The sequence below is a fragment of the Triticum aestivum genome, chromosome 1D (assembly GCF_018294505.1).
Source record: "Triticum aestivum cultivar Chinese Spring chromosome 1D, IWGSC CS RefSeq v2.1, whole genome shotgun sequence".
Lineage (NCBI taxonomy): Eukaryota > Viridiplantae > Streptophyta > Magnoliopsida > Poales > Poaceae > Triticum > Triticum aestivum.
Genome location: NC_057796.1, coordinates 38,079,853 through 38,096,913, shown reverse-complemented (window position 1 = coordinate 38,096,913; position 17,061 = coordinate 38,079,853). Strand labels below are relative to the sequence as shown.

The 17,061-nt window shown below is 44.9% G+C and overlaps 2 protein-coding genes across 6 annotated transcripts; both read left to right on the top strand.

Moving 5' to 3' along the window:
- Window positions 1-1,209: 1,209 nt before the first annotated feature.
- Window positions 1,210-5,872, top strand: LOC123180133 (GDSL esterase/lipase LIP-4). Its single transcript, XM_044592101.1, has 5 exons — window positions 1,210-1,610; window positions 4,673-4,858; window positions 4,956-5,113; window positions 5,224-5,494; window positions 5,565-5,872. Exons 1-5 carry the CDS (start codon window positions 1,328-1,330, stop codon window positions 5,798-5,800), a joined length of 1,134 nt encoding a protein of 377 aa, XP_044448036.1. The 5' UTR covers window positions 1,210-1,327; the 3' UTR covers window positions 5,801-5,872.
- A 3,345-nt stretch (window positions 5,873-9,217) lies between these two features.
- On the top strand, window positions 9,218-15,453 carry LOC123180132 (GDSL esterase/lipase At1g09390). 5 transcript variants are annotated; one of them, XM_044592097.1, is made up of 6 exons: window positions 9,235-9,701; window positions 14,078-14,118; window positions 14,212-14,263; window positions 14,362-14,519; window positions 14,625-14,901; window positions 14,970-15,453. In XM_044592097.1, the coding sequence occupies exons 1-6, from the start codon at window positions 9,419-9,421 to the stop codon at window positions 15,200-15,202; spliced, it is 1,044 nt and encodes a 347-aa protein (XP_044448032.1). In that variant the 5' UTR covers window positions 9,235-9,418; the 3' UTR covers window positions 15,203-15,453. The 5 variants fall into 5 exon arrangements, with proteins under 5 accessions (XP_044448035.1, XP_044448032.1, XP_044448030.1 ...); XM_044592098.1 differs by having other exon boundaries at window positions 9,242-9,701; window positions 14,631-14,901; XM_044592100.1 differs by having other exon boundaries at window positions 9,218-9,701; window positions 14,078-14,263; window positions 14,980-15,453.
- Window positions 15,454-17,061: the final 1,608 nt, after the last annotated feature.

Here is a 17,061-nt window from a genome sequence, read left to right as displayed (position 1 = left end):
GCGGCGCCGCTGGCCACACATGTTGATTTTCTCACGGTGTGGGTGGCGATGCAAGGGCCTCGCGTGTGCTGCAACTGTCAATGGTGTCGCAAGGCGGTGCCGCTCGCTGCACATGCTGCAATCAGGAGGTTGATGAGAGGATTTGCACAACATCAGCCAGCTCACCGAGCGGCAGTGCTGTGCTGCAGGCTGGCCGGCAAGCTGTAGTGTCCGTTAAAGCAGAGAGGGACTCGCCGGCGTTGCGATGAAGCATCGCCCGGACCGCCGGAGCTGCAATGAAGTGCCACGGTGTTCATCGAAGCTCCGCCGGGGTTGCAATAAAGCGCCGCCGGAGCTGCAATGAAGTGCCACGGGGTCGCCGGAGCTCCGCCGGGGTTGCAATGAAGCGTCGCCGGAGTTGCATTGAAGCGCTGCCGGAGCCGTTGAAGCTTCGCCGGGTTGCAGTGAAGCTCCGTGGCGCTGCAATGGAGCGTCTGTACTACACGGTGCTGTTCTGGAGCTGGTGTGTACTGCTGCCATGGAGCGCCTGATCGTGCGTCTCGAAGCGTCTGATCGGGCGTCTGTGCAGGCGGCTTAAATTTGGCTAAAATAAGCCGGCTGATTGGTAGCGGCGGCCCTTTGTCTCTCCCAGTGCGCAGTACATCGTCACGTGAATGAAACCAACCAAACGGAGCAACTCACCTTTGACCGGTCAAAATGAGGTCTCAAACAGTTAAAAAAAATGAGGTCTCAAATTAATCCCCACATTGTCGGCAGGGCTGGTGGCGCACGAGACTGAGTCGCTCCCGCCGGCCTTGAGCCTCTCGCCGTCTCCACCGCATTCTCTCCTCCTCCCTGACCCCAGCGCCTCCGCCTTCTCTTCTTCTTTGTCACCATGCGCTGACGCCGCACTCGCCTACTCATCAAACCGAGCGAAGAGGAAGAGGAGCGTGGCATCGGAAACATCGGCGGCGTCACGATGGGTGCTGGATGGCTCCTCGCCGGCCGGCGCTGCGACCTGACCATGGAGGCCGAGCACGCCCCATCGAGGTCCAGCGCCTGCCCTGCTCAAGCGGAACCACCCGACCACGACAGACATCCGTCTGGCCCGAGCCCGGCGCGGCCCGAGACACGACGTGCTCGTGCCCCGCTGGCCCGACCCGGCCCAAGTCTCAGCATGGTCGTCGCATTTATCGCAGCCCCACCACGATGAGCATATACGGCGCATGACCTCACAGAATCCGGCACTCGGGGCTCGCGAGAGATAGAAAGAAAAGCGAGAGGGACACGACAGGGCCTCCCACGGCACATGCTATAGGCAGACAGAGACAGAGGTCCAAGGTCGTCAATGTCGGCAGCAGCAGCGGCAGGCGGCAGCGCGCCACGGCCAGCCTTCCTCCTCGCGCTGGCGCTGGCGGTGGCGCTGGCGCTCTCGCCGTCGCCGGCGCGGGCCGGGTTCAGCTGCAGCCCCGGCGCGCGGCCGGTGGTGTTCAACTTCGGCGACTCCAACTCCGACACGGGCGGCATGGCGGCGGCCAAGGGGTGGCACATCGCGCCGCCGGAGGGCCGCGCCTTCTTCCACCACCCCACCGGCCGCTTCTGCGACGGCCGGCTCGTCATCGACTTCCTCTGTGAGTCCCATTCCCGACCCCCCCCCCCCCCCCCCCCCCAGCCAAAACCAGAGTATTCTATCTACAAGATTCTGCTTTTTCTGTCGCTTCTCTCCCCGAACAAACCCGTGTTTGTCACTGTGCAACGGGTAGATTTGTGCACAGTGAATACTCCGTTTACTACGGTATACGGAGTAAAAAGCACGGCAGTAAATTTCTCAAGTGGAAACACAGCGCTCGCCGACACTGACGGATTGGTCGTCAGCTGACTGAATCCCATGAGCGTGAAGCCAGAGCTTGAGTGAAATGTCGTACGTAGTATACTGCAAAATTTTCAAGTCAGATTCCGTATAGAACGGTGCACTTGGTCGTATTTTCAGTGAAATGTCCTTCATTCTAGACGGACTCACTAGCAATGTACAGTAGCAAAATATTTATTCCGTCTTACGCACATGATGGTTGGCAGGCGTGGCACGGCTCAGCCTGAAATAACTTATCCACCGGAGTAGCAAAATTTCAGTGAACCTGCTAACCAACTTTTTTTTTTTGCATCATGCGCTGCATTAGTTGGTCCCTCCCTCCATATCTTCATTCAATTTCAACCCCCTGTACTTTTGAACCGGAGGATATCCATGATCAATTCAAAGCCCAGCTGTTCTCCTCAATCTTTGACACGGCCACACGGGAGGCCCGCTGGCCCCTCTGTCTCTCTCCCTGTCTCCAGCTCCAGTTAATGGCGTGCGTCGGTGCGTCTCAGCGTCCAAACTCTGTCTCAGACTTTTCATGTCAGCATTCAATTGCTAGAGCACCAACTGGTGGCACTCATGCATTCAGTGACGTCTACTTCAGTTCTTCATTATTGATGCAGATAACATTATTGTTCACAACTTCAGATATGTCACAACCGGACTTTTATGTGCCGACAATCATGTGATCGATGCATCTGTCCTCTTATCTGAAATCCAACGGCTGAGGATGTGAATCTGTTACCAAGGGCATACTTTTTTCCCCTAAAATAGGGAACTCTGCACATGTCCAACTAGTCCTGAAGCCAACTGATCTTCTACCATTATTTTTGGCTAATTATATTAAGAAACGCCACTCTTCTAATTGCCTTTGTTCTGGACTATACGACTGAGTTGAGGAACGCAGAAGTACGCCATTATCCTCATGTAGAATTTATTATAAAAAGAAATTATACATGATGTCGGGGTTGTGGTAGTGGTTACGGTAGTCGACTCTACAGCGTGTCCGTGGCATTGCCTCAGGTTGTTTGTTGTGGCCAAGTCGGAGCTGCGGTGGAAGAGTCCGGGTGATGATGATGACGAGCGGTAGGTGGTCTGTTCGGTAGTCTTTCGCGATGCTGGCCTTGCATAGTTGTCGTTCGTAGGCAGCTTGACCTCAGAGTCAGACCTGCGCTGTCACCAACACGGGTTGCTTGGCATGGATCTTCGTGTGGCTTCTTGCGGCCTCGGCGGCGCGGGCTTGGTCAGAGGGCGCATACAATGAAGTCATAGTTGCTTGCTTGGGGAGAAGTGGTGAGGATGACAAAATGTGCTTCCTCGACAAGGTTCTCTAGCGGTGGTGTGTGTGTCGTATCTTGTGGGTGACTGATCAACAGGTCGTGACGGTTTTCACCCTGTTTTTTGTTAATTAACCGGGCAACTCTGTTCTTCTTAATTAATGGATTGAGCCATAAGGGGGTCCCCTGGTTTCAAATAAAAAAAGTGGCCCCTGTGTGTTTTTTTTTGGAGCTTCTTTCTGTTTTTAAAATTTAAGAAGAAACCTTAGTTTTGGGCCCTATCATGTAGAGAAGTATACTGCTTAAATTTTTGCTTTCCTAAGTATTGATTTTTTTCCACTTGGGGCTCAAATGTGTTATCTTTCTGATGAAACTGTAGGAGCACATATAAGACCTGGATTTTTTTTTAATTTTCGGACATTTTAAAGCATCTCCCTTTACTAATTTCATTATCCCAAGAATATATGCCTGGGATTGTAACGCCATGTCGCCTTATTCCTAATTCAGCTTCTAGCATCATTTTTTTCCTGAACGTACAATAGTGCTGACTGAGTTGAGCCACATGGAAATACTAAAATACTCTCATGTGCAGTTTATTAGGAAAAATACAAAAAGTGTGTTAGATATCGAAAAAACGATTTTCTTCTTCTACTCAAATGTCTCTTGTCTTCCACGGCAGGGACTGTAACACCCTAATCAATATTCGCTCACCTATGGGACGGGCCAGCTCATACATGCATAGCACTCTTACATTTTCATCCTTCGCTTCGAGTGAAACAGTTAACCCAGAGGTGCTACAGTTGGAACACAAGGGTATATATGCTGGTTAAACACTTTTGAACTCTCCATATGGGACTAATCCCACCACACAACTCCACTTGGGCCACATGGGTCTCCACTAATGTTCCGGGGTTCTACAGGGATGCTCCCTGCCACCGTATTGTAGTGCCCTTTGCCTATTCTTCAAAAAATAAAATAAAAAAGTAAGTGCCCTTGCCCTGTCTTCCGATCATTATCATATCAATTTTATTGTGTTGTGGACGAAGGTCCTTGACAGTTTGCTATCATAGTCAAGTGCTGCCCCAACAGCCACCATCCATGGAATGTAGCGGGGGCTACAGTCAGTAGCATACTAACTCATTTAACTCATTTCTATCATATGACTTTCTAAACGGGCACACATGCATGCTGCTGCTTTGCAGAACTTTTCCCAGTCGAACATTTCTAAGGTTGAGCATCTATATGGAAAGAAACACTAGTATAAAAACATCAAATTGGTATTACTAGAGTTATCATGAAACATATTCTTATAATGTATAATTATTTTTATGTGAGGCTACATGTCTGTGCATAAATTGATGTTCAAAGTTTCATCTTGAATATTATACAAGTTAATGTCTAATAAGACAACAAATTTTATCGGAGTTAATACTTTGCTGCTGGTGTGTTTTGCGCATCTAATCTGACTCGCGTACATGTTGATGAGAAGCACTATCTAATTATTGAGTATGGTTGTTGGCCTTACTAATACTGGGTCCATGAATGACCAAAATATATCCAGGTGAAAGCTTAAACATAAGCTATCTGAGCCCTTATCTGAAGGCAATTGGTTCTAATTACAGTAACGGAGTGAATTTCGCTATTAGCGGTTCAACAACACTACCACGGGAAGCCCTTTTTGTATTGCATGGACAGGTGCAGGAATTCTTCTTCTTTAAAGCCAGATCCTTGGAGCTCATCAATCAAGGTCTGTTTGCCGTATATTCTCCCTCAAATCCAAATGAAGTAAGACGCGCGGAGCTATACAGTTGATAGTAAACGAGCAAACTTGTTGCTATACACAGGTCAGGAAGCTCCAATCGATGCAGAAGCGTTCCAAAATGCTCTATATATCATAGACATAGGACAGAATGATATTAACGCTCTTCTGTCCAACTTGCCTTACGACCAAGTAGTCGCCAAGCTCCCTCCAATACTTGCGGAGATTAAGTATGCTGTTCAGGTGATGTTTTTTATTTTTTGCCTTTTGTAAATAAATTACTACACCCTTTTCACTCACTTGCTGCCTGGACGGACAACCGCAACTCTGTTTTTTTTCTTCAAAAATTGCAGCTTCTGTACGGCAACGGGAGTCGGAACTTCTGGATACATGGAACAGGGGCTCTTGGTTGCCTGCCTCAGAAGCTCTCGATTCCACGTAAAAACGACAGTGACCTTGATCAGAATGGCTGCCTCAACACATACAACAGAGCTGCGGTCGCGTTCAACACAGCGCTAGGCAGCCTCTGCGATCAGCTGAATGTAGAGCTGAAGAACGCGGCCGTTGTGTACACCGATCTCTTTGCCATCAAGTATGACCTTGTGGCCAACCACACCAAATACGGTGAGCTGATCAAATGTCTCTGATTCGCATGATATCTGGTGATATTACTAAATCAATTGCATTTCTCCAGGTTTTGACAGCCCATTGATGACGTGTTGCGGGTACGGAGGGCCACCGTACAACTATGATTTGAGCAGGAGCTGCCAGTCTTCGAATTCAACGGTCTGCGCCGACGGCTCAAAGTTCATCAGCTGGGACGGCGTGCACCTCACCGAGGCCGCCAACGCCGTCGTGGCTGCGGCCATACTGAGCTCCGCATATTCCAGACCAAAGATCAAGTTTGATCAGTTCTGCAAAGCCCGATAGATCATACTTCATACTATATTGGTGTAGTACTTATACATAACTTAAACCTGCAAGGATCTGGTTTTTCTCCTATTTGGGGCTGACAGCCGATTAATGTGGACGTGACATCTGCAATTCGGGGGAGCTGGCTGTGTATGTTTTTTGTGTGTGCGTAGTAGGTGCCATAGAATTGGGCCCAACTATTGGTACAAGTTCTCACCATCGATGGATCAAATCCCCATGAACTGGATCAATCAGCCCATGGGTGGTTTTGGACAGGATTTGCGATTCACAGTCGGGGTCTTGTCTGCGTGCGGTGGTGCTCTGGTGCGCTCAAAAATGAGAGAGAGAAGAAAGAGAGGGAGGACATGCGTGGGAGGTCAGTGCTTGGGGCTTTGCGGGAGGTCGGTACAGTTCAGGCGGTGGGACGTCGGTGATTGGGGCTTTGCGGGAGGTCGGTTCGGTTCAGGCGGAGATGAGGCAAAAGGCCAGGACATTGGAGACGACGTTGGTTGGCTTGTCCAGCGCCCGAGGGCCGCACGTCGCGTGCCAAGGTCGTGCATTGCCGGAGAGAGGAGCGCGGCGAGGGAGGCACGTGAGACACGCCGCCGTTCGGGAGGGCGATGACAGCTGCCCTCGAACGATTACCAGCGTGAAACGTCTAGAACCACCTGAAATATGTCTACATTGGTGGTGAGAACATGCGTTAATAGTTGGGCACTTCAGACGCCGCCTCGTAGATAGAGTCCTTTAGACGCCGCCTCGACAACGGGCTCCGCTACACCACCTACACTGATCTCGATGCGTCACCATCCCAGGCTTCTATGTGATTCAAGGTAACTCCTTCTAAGTGATATTATTTTCTGTTTTATCATTTCAATGTTCATCTTCTTTCCTTCTAAGTGATATTATCATCGCAATGTCACTACTGGTATCGTGCGCACTATTAAATCACTCAATGTTTGATGGGGCTTCATCCAGAAATCTTGCAGTCATTGGGCAGGTTGTGTTACCAATGTTGAAAGTGCAAAACCAAGTGGAATGACAGAGGACATGCTGGCGAGTATTTGTTGTCCATATTATTGTTCAAATTGTTTACTCTCAAATTTTTAATATCATATTCGATATTTCACACCTGAGCTACACAAATGATTTGTACAAGCAAAGGGATCCAAGAGGAAGGCCTTTTCTGTTCTATCACTTTTGGGCTTTGCTCAAGAACAATGAGAAGTGGAAGAACAGGGATAATGATCATCTTCATCCCAAGAAGAAGGCTAGAACTAATGCAGTAGATACCAATGATGATGTTACCATGGATGAACAGGGAAACACATCTCAATCTCCCATTGTCCATAAGAAAAGACCACCTGGGAGGAAAGGAGAGAAAGAAAAACCGAAGAATGAAAGTGATGCTGTGTTCAAGAGTGCTGTTGAAGAGATCAAAGCAAACAAAAGTAAGGTGGAGGAAGCAAAAAAAAAGGAGAAGGGCCTGAGGTGGGCAGAGCTAAAGGCAATGGAAGAGCGGAAAGTACAAATCAAAGAAGAGAAACTGAGGACATTTCAGGAGGCGGTGCGGACCAAAAAGATGGAGAAAGAACACAAGATCCTGTTAACAAACACTGCTGGACTTGACCCAGAAGCGCTACAATATCTGCAGATCGTGAAGTCACAAACTTTAGCTTCGAAGCTAGGTGGAGGAACTACATGACAGGGTTTTGGGAGTGGCAATGGTGGTGCAAGTCATCCATGAAGATCTATGAGTGTTCTTCATATTATGCTTTTTTTTATCATGCCTTTTTTCATGAAGCATGTATCGCATGTTTGATTTTCATGTTTGTACTTTTCGGTTAAAGTCTACTATGAATCAGTTATCGGATTTCTTATGTTTGAACTATCATCTATCATTGTTTCATTTAGATTATGATGCTATATATATATACACATATGCATATGTCTTTTATATTTTTAGTTAATGAAAAAATGGGACAATTAAGAATTTTAGAGGGACAAGTTTAGGGGAACTGACAAAAGTTGCTTCCAGACAACTTCCTCTAAATTTTACGGGAGGAACCTGTGGAGTTGCTCTATGATTCTAACATGGTGCCATAGGGGAAGGGCCCGAATTAAGCAGTCGTACTTGTTTAGCCCGTAGGAAATATCTCCGACGCCACGTCGACCTTAAGAAAAATGAAAACAAATAAAATTTCGGAAATTCACTTTAGGTCATAGGTGTATATGCACCAATTGTCTAAATATACATTTTAAAAAGTTTAAATAATTCAAGAAAAAATCCCGCGTGTACATCCAGACATTATATGTTCATGCACAAAGTTTCGGTGAAAAAGGACATTTATTATGGCTTGTGTAAAAAGACAATTTTTTATGCTTAATTACACCTATTCACAAGACATTTTTTTAATCTTTTTTTATACATGCCATAGAAAATGTGAAATACTGTAAGACATGGGATGCAGCTAACCTCGACGGCAAACAACAATACCGGCCGTGTGGCACCCCGATCCGCATGGAGCAGGGGGCCTTCGCACGTCAGCCCAGGATAACACCTGACGCACGACAGGTCCATGATACATCATTCCAGGTACAATAATATTCATCAAATACATGTGTATATGATTACATCATTGATGAATACAATTATCTGGCATAGCCCTATGGCTATTTAAATGGCAGCGGAAGTCTATTTAAATGGCGGCGGAAGTCTTGGTTTGGCAGCATCTCACTTAGGCTGGGCTCCACAACTCACGGGACTGGCAAGGTTACGGCCTAGCACGACGGAACAAGTGAACTAGTAGGGCACGACCTACAAAATTTCGAAAATTCACTTTGGGTCATAGGTGTATATGCACCAATTGTCTAAATACACATTTTAAAAAGTTTAAATAATTCAAGAAAAAAGCCCCCGTGTACATCCAGACATTATATATTCATGCACAAAGTTTCGGTGAAAAAGGACATTTATTATGGCTTGTGTAAAAAGACAATTTTCGATGCTTGATTACACCTATTCACAAGGCATTTTTTTAATCTTTTTTTATACAAAATGTTATGCATATATATATATATATATATATATATATATATATATATATATATATATATATAGAAAATGTTCTTTCTTGGCAAAAGTATGTGTGCGAATATAGAATGTCCGGATGTACACGCGAAATTATTGAAATATGTTATGCATATATATATATATATATATATATATATATATATATATATATATATATATATATATATATATCATTATATGTGCATCTATACCTATGAGCCAAAACACCACCTCCATAAAATTAAAATTTGCTCAAAAAAAAAAATCGTCACGTGAAACCAACCAAATGGAGCAAGTCCTCTTTGACTGGTCAAAATTAGGTCTCAGATTAATCCGCACAACGCAGAGCTGGTGCCGCACGAGGCTGAGCGGCTGACCTTATCGCTCCCGCCTTCAGCCTCCCGCCGTCAAAACACCAAATTTAGCCCCGAGTGCCCGATGATGGGCATACACGGCGGATGCATGACCTCACAGAATCGTGCTTGAGAGATAACAAAAAGAAAAGTGAGAGGGGGTACGAGTACGACCACATGCTATAGACAGACAGAGGTGCAAGGTCCCCAATGTCGGCAGCAGGCTGCAGCGCACTATGGCTAGCCTTCGTCCTGCTACTAGCGCTGGCGTTGGCGCTGGCACTAGCGCTCTCGCCGCCGCTGGCTAAGGCGGGCGGGTTCAGCTGCAGCCCCGGCGCCCGGCCGGTGGTGTTCAACTTCGGGGACTCCAACTCCGACACGGGTGGCATAGCGGCGGCCAAGGGGCGGCACATCGCGCTACCGGAGGGCCGCGCCTTCTTCCACCACCCCACTGGCCGGTTCTGCGACGGTCGGCTCATCATCGACTTCCTCTGTGAGTCCAGTTCCGATCCCCCGAACTCTCTCTCTCTCTCTCCACCTCCAGTTAATGGCGTGCGTGCGTGCGCGCGTCTCAGCATCCAAACTCTCTCTCTGCCTTTTGATGTCAGCGTCAATGCTTGAGCACCAACGGGTGGCATTCATGCATTCAGCGACGTCTACTGCTTCATTATTGATGGGGATAATAGATAATTTAATACTATATATTGTTCAGATATATCACACCGTTTATGTGCCGACAATCACATGATTGATCTGTACTGTTATCTGAAAAACCAACGATTGAGGATGTGAATCTGCTACGGAAGGCATAGTATTTTTTTTTCATGGAAAGGGAACTTCGCACATATTCAACTAGTCTTAAGCTAATTGATCTTCAACCGCTATTTTTGGCTAAGTATAAAGCATATCCAAAAGCAGGATATAGGGCAGCCGCCGTGGTCCCTGACCTTTTGAGTCTAAGAGCAACTCTAGCAGACTCCGCAAATCACACAAACCCGTAAAATTCCGGCGAGTATAAGGGCTCGGTCCATTTTTCCGGTCAAAACAGAGCCCGCATACTCGCTCAGCCCGCAATTTTTTTTGCCGCGGCACGCAAACCGCACGCCCCGACCGCTATAACTGCGGTTCCGCGACTCGTTTGCGAGTCCAAACCCTATCCCTCGCCGCCGCCGAGCCACGCGATTCCCCTTCCTCCTCTCCACATTTCTCGCCGCCGGCGACCACCCGCCCCGCCTCCAGCCGCCATGTGCGGCCGAATGTGAAGGAGGAGCCCGAGGAGCCCGCCCCGCTCGGCCGTCGCGGAGTCATCGGGCCGGAAGACTACGTCGCCGAGGTCGACGCCGTTGCGGCCGCCATCGCCGAGCGGAGCGTGCGCGAGGAGGCGGAGCGCCAGCGCCACGCCGAGGAGCTCGAAGCCCTCCAGTCGCGGGAGGCGGTCGCCGCCAACCTCGCCGCCAAGGAGAAGGCCGAGGAGTGGCGCCGCATCCGCGCGGAGCAGGCGGCGAAGTACGTCGACCTGTGCAGCTCCGGCTAGGAGGATTGAGCGTCCGGCTCCTCCACGGCGTCGTCCATTTGCCGCGACCTTGCCGCCGTAAGATCCGACCCCTCTAGTACTAGTTTAACGTGGTATGTAGTATAACTATGCTTGTAGTTTGTTGATCATGTGATGAACTATGTTTGTGCAATTTCTCCCGCGAAAGTGTTTTTTCAAATTATGTAGGTTTAGATATGGGTTCTGTTCGGCCGCGCTAGTTTTCGATCCGCAAGCCCGATTTTCATGGAACCGCAAACGCGTTTTGCGGGATTTGCTAGAGTTGCTCTAAGAAGCAGCTCAAACAGCTGCCCTATTTAAAAATATATTTACTCCAAATCTTTGTATTTTGAGGGAATTCCAAATCTTTTTAGACGGACCTAAAATGCAACATCAAGTGCTGCAAATATACATCACTTCGATTGCTGCCCTAATATTTGCTTCAAGCGGGGACCACGCGAGTCCACAAGAAAAGGTTTGATTGTGCGCAAAACGTTGCTTCAATAGCTGCCCTATAATAGGGCACAAACAAAAAAAACAACCATTATGTATTTTAGGGCACCAATTTTAGAGCTACTGTTGGAGATGCAAAAAGTTTGGTGTCTTAAAAACCACATTTTTTATGCCCTAAATTTTTATTCCAGACACATTTTTGTGCTCTGTTATTAATAGGGCAGCTATTGGACATGCTTGAAGAACGTCACTCCTGTCTCTAACTTGAACCACACAAAAGTTCATAATTATCCTCGTGTACAATCTATAATAAAAGCAATTTAAAATTTCTAAATAAAAAATGGACCCCCCCCCCCCCCCCCCCGCCCCTCCCATGTATATGTATGATAGCACAGTATGAACGCGGCAATTTTCGCAACATACATGTTGACTAATCTTGAAGCCCAAGAGAAATTCAAAGGTTCTCTTGGAAAGAAAACTCTCCCCTCTCTTTTGCATTCATTTAAATCCACAAACTTTGTTCAAATTCGTGAACTTTTCTCGAATGGATTGAAACCCATGATTTTTTTTCAAAATGTGTCACCAAATTTAGAATCCATGAAATTTATTCATATGTGAATTTTTGGAAGTATGCGAAATTTTCTCAATCACAATTATTTTTTACAATTTTTTGAACGTTTGTCAAATTCATGAACTTTTTGTAGATTTGTGTAAAATTTTCAAATCTTTTAACTTTTTGAAAATCCATAAAAAATCAAATGCGTCAACATTTTTCATATTCATGATTATTTTTGAATTCATGAGTTTTTAAATTTCATGAACATTTTTAAAAATTGTTGAAAGTGTTCACGATTTACAAAAATGTCCTTCGATTTGGAAAGTGTTCACGATTTTAAAAATGTCCTTGGATTTGGAAAGTGTTCATGATTTACAAAAATGTACCCTAATTTCAAAAACATTTCATGATTTCAAAAAAAATTCATGGATTTTAATAAAATGATAACAGATATAAAAAAAGTTCAAAAATTTGGAAGTGTTCATGATTTTTAAAAATGTTCTCGTATTTAAGGAAATGTTCACAAATTTGAATAAATATCTCAATTTAGAAAAATGTTCGTGAATTTCCAATTTGTTCTCAAATTTCAGAAAATTTTAACTTTTTGGAAAAATGTTCATGATTTTTTGTGTATTTCATAAAATGTTCATCAATTCAAAATATATTTGAGAATTAAAACCATAAAAGGAAATGGGGGAAATGGAAGAAGAAAAGGAGACGAAAAAACGAAGACGGAAAGGAAAAGCATAGAAAACAGAATAACGGGGATGGCTCATTCTCGCGGACCCGGGAGGGGGGTGGGGGGGGGGGGGATGGGGGTGAGCCTTTGGTCGCTAACCCCAAACCCACGCGGGAAATAGGTGCTGAAGAGGAGGTCTCCTCCGTGCCACCACATTGAAGTGCCCTTGCCCTATTTTTCAAAATAAAATAGAAAATGAAGTACCCTTGCCTGGTCTTCTCACCAGTATCATATCAATTTTATTGGGTTGTGGACCAAGGTCCTTCACAGTTTGCTATCATAGTCAATTAATGCTCCATCAACCATGGAATGCAGCTAGGGTTACAAAAAGTATAGCATACTAAATCATTTCTATCATATCTTTTAACTTCACTAAGCTCCCTAATTTTAAAGCCCCCTCATTTAATTAGGTCTTCAATTTGAGATAGGGTTGTTCAGTTTTAACCGTGTCAAATCCCTTAATCCTTAGAGCCACTATGTTCCCTAAATTTCGTTGTCGTCTATGCTGGACAGTGGGTGATCGTGTCAATCCGTGTGATGTTACCTCACTAACGCATGGAAGAAGAGGGACGCTCGTGGCCTCCTTGATCGTGTCAATCCTTAGAGCCTCTATGCTCCCTAGAAGAAGACTCATGGTCTCGAAGAAGAGGGACGCTCATGGCCTCATTGATCGTGTCGATCCTTAGAGCCTCTATGCTCCCTAGAAGAATACTCACGATCTGGAAGAAGAGGGACGCTTGTGGCCTCACTGATCGTGTCAATCCTTAGAGCCTCTATGCTCCCTAGAAGAAGATTCACCGTCTGGAAGAAGAGGGACGCTTGTGGCCTCACTCATCATGTCAATCCTTGGAGCCTCTATGCTCCCTAGAAGAAGATTCATGGTCTGGAAGAAGAGGGACGCTCGAGGCCTCACTGATCATGTCAATCCTTAGAGCATCTATGCTCCCTAGAAGAGGACTCACGGTCTGGAAGAAGAGGGATGCTCGTGGCCTCACTGATCGTGTCAATCCTTAGAGCCTCTATGCTCCCTAGAAGAAGACTCACGACCTGGAAGAAGAGGGACGCTCGTGGCCTCACTGATTGTGTCAATCCTTAGAGCCTCTATGCTTCCTAGAAGAAGACTCATGGTCTGGAAGAAGAGGGATGCTCGTGGTGCTATCCAGGGCGGAGTGGCGGTTCGGAGGGGGTGCTTTAAGTAACTTCCTAAATGGACATGCATGCTGCTTTCAAGAACTTTTCTCAGTCGAACATTTATAAGTTTGAACATCTATAACAAAAAAATTACTAGAATAAAAACATGAAATTGGTATTACTAGATTTATCATGAAACATGTTCTTATAATGTATAATTATTTTTATGTGAGGCTACATGTTTGTAAATAAGTTGATGTGCAAAGTTTCATCTTGAAGATTATATAAGTCAAATGTCCAATAAGACACAAATTTTATCGGAGTTAATACTTTGCAGCTGGTGAATTTTGCACATCTAATCTGACTCGCATACGTGTTCATGAGAAGCACTAAGTCAGTATTGGGTATGGTCGATGGCTTTACTAACAGTGGGTCCATGAATGACCGAAATATATCCAGGTGAAAGCTTAAACATAAGCTATTTGAGCCCTTATCTAAAGGTATTGGGTTCTAATTACAGTAACGGAGTAAATTTTGCCATTGGCGGTTCAAAAACACTACCGCGGGACGTTCTTTTTGCATTGCATGTACAGGTGAAGGAATTTTTGTTCTTTAAAGACAGATCCTTGGAACTCATCAATCAAGGTTTGTTTGTCGTATTTCTTCCCTCAAATTAAAACGAAATAAGAAGCCTGGAGCTATACAGTTGATAGTAAATGAGCAAACCTGTTGCTATTACACAGGTCAGGAAACCCCAATTGATGCAGAAGGGTTCCAAAATGCTCTATATACCATAGACATAGGACAGAATGATATTAATGCTCTTCTGTCCAACTTGCCTTACGACCAAGTAGTCGCGAAGTTCCCTCCAATACTTGCGGAGATCAAGTATGCTGTTCAGGTGACGTTTTCTTTTTCGCCTTTTTTGTGAATAAATTACTGTACCCTTTGTACTTGCTGCCAAGACGGACAACCACAACTCTGTACTTTCTGCAAAAAAAAAAAGATGCAGATTCTGTATGACAACGGGAGTCGGAACTTCTGGATACATGGAACAGGGGCTCTCGGTTGCCTGCCTCAGAAGCTCTCTATTCCACGCAAAAATTACAGTGATCTTGATCAGAATGGCTGCCTCAAGACATACAACAGAGCTGCAGTCGCGTTCAACGCAGCGCTAGGCAGCCTCTGTGATCAGCTGAATGTAGAGCTGAAAAACGCGACCGTTGTGTACACCGATCTTTTTGCCATCAAGTATGACCTTGTGGCCAGCCACGCCAAATACGGTGAGCTAATCAAAGTTTGGTGAAATTCGCATGATATCTGGTGAGATTGCTAATTGTTTTTTTTTTAGGTTTTGACAGGCCATTGATGACGTGTTGTGGGTACGGAGGGCCACCATACAACTATGATTTGAGAAGGAGCTGCCAGTCTCCGAATGCGACGGTCTGCACTGACGGCTCAAAGTTCGTTAGTTGGGATGGCGTGCACCTCACCGAGGCCGCCAATGCTGTCGCGGCTGCAGCCATACTGAGCTCCGCATATTCCAGACCAAAGATCAAGTTTGATCAGTTCTGCAAAGCCTGATAGTTCATACTTCATACTATACTACACCCTCCGTCTATACTAGAAGCAAAGGCGCGCGCGTTGCCGCACCATTCTTCTCCTTTTGTCATTGTATATAAAGTTCCTTTTCCTTGTATCTATTGTAGTATATCTCTTCTAAGAAATTTGATAGGTGAATGACATCAAATATATACATCGGAGAGAGTACCAATAACTTTGTACCGAAGAAGTGTAACTTTGTTTTCTAAGGAAGAATGCAGTTTGACTGTTAATATGTTTTCTTTTCATCTAAAACATTAGAGGTAGCGAAGGAACTTATAGAACTTCAAGTGCACAACTATACATGATAAGAATGAGAGGAAAATGCCCCGATAATTTTAGAGCTAAGAAACTCGCAACAACACATGTACAACAGGAGCATCATCAACGATGGGCATCACAAACACTGGACCTCTCAAATGGGCAGGTTTACCATCATTCCTTTGCTTACCAATCATATTTCATTTGCACACGACAAACTAGTGGACCCAATGCTAAATCATTCTAAGTGCAAAGAAATGTTTCATGAAAAGAATGTTGGTTTCAATTTACAAAATGCTTTGTGGGTAACTTCTATTGCTATACTTTTATTCCATGCATATACACTAGAATTTTCGTTCTGATGAAAAACTTCCTTCCATGGTTCATTAAGGTACACTTGCGATGCTGGAACGAGAAACTGCGGGTATTTATTGCAGCAAACTTTGTGGACAAATTTTTCAACATATTGAACATTGATTTGGAGGGATATTATTAGACCGATCATCAGTACAGTGACGTATAATTTCAAACAACTGCTCATTTCATGCTACCCTCGTTGCTCAGCATTCAACATATGGGATTTTGAATGGAGATCTGTCCAAGTACCTAAGCACAATTTCAGGTCAATTCTTGTCAGTAGTGTTTTGTTCTTTCAAAGAAACTCCTATCCTTGCATTCAAATCTTTTCCCTATTTTCATTTTCATTTTGTTTTGTTTGGAAACAAATATGACTGTAAAATTTTTGTTCCGCAATTTATTAATTGGTACAAAGGTGATGGTTTGCAGGGTTTTTTCAAACGCAACGCTGAGCAGTAACAACAAAAAATTACGTTCAAGCATATTTGATATATGATTTTTACTTTAATTTCTACACTCCTTTTACAATGCATGTACAGGCTGATGTACAAGCACTTAGCAAGAAATTCTTTATGAGATTGTGACTTGCAAGCATAATGAAAACCTACTTCCGGTGGTGAAGACGTTCCTGCAGAAACATGTAACTACTCATTGTACCTTCAGTTCCCACTCTTTTGCATTCCTGCAAATCCTTTTGAATGATATTTTTGGACAAATTGAAGTTGTTTCTTTCAAACAGGGTTTCAGGATCTTTAAATGAACTCATCATCCCCTTTCGAGGAAGTGGTTTAATATCTTTTTAAGCACAGTTAGTGCACTGGTAAATAAACCAGGTATACAAACATCTTTAGGGATTGTTTTATGCACGTCATAAACAGTAGACGAAACACAATGAACATCTTTACGGTTTGACCTTCTTTATTGTTTCTGTGTTGAAAGCTTTGATTCTTCAAACATTTTAAAAATCCTAAATACTCAATCGTGCAGCTGCGCCATATGGACGTCGCGAGCGCACGCGCGTGAGTCGTCCGATGCATGCATGTGCTGATGCTTTGACTATTTAAAACGACAGTTAGTGCCAGGGGGACTGTGCCAGCGTGCATGTGGATAGCCATCGCCGATGCACATGCATGTGCTAACGTCACCTATTTATTCCGTTACAATTTTTTTTTAAAGCTACAACTTTTGAAGCAGGTGTCAGAACGAAGAACCATTTTCACCGT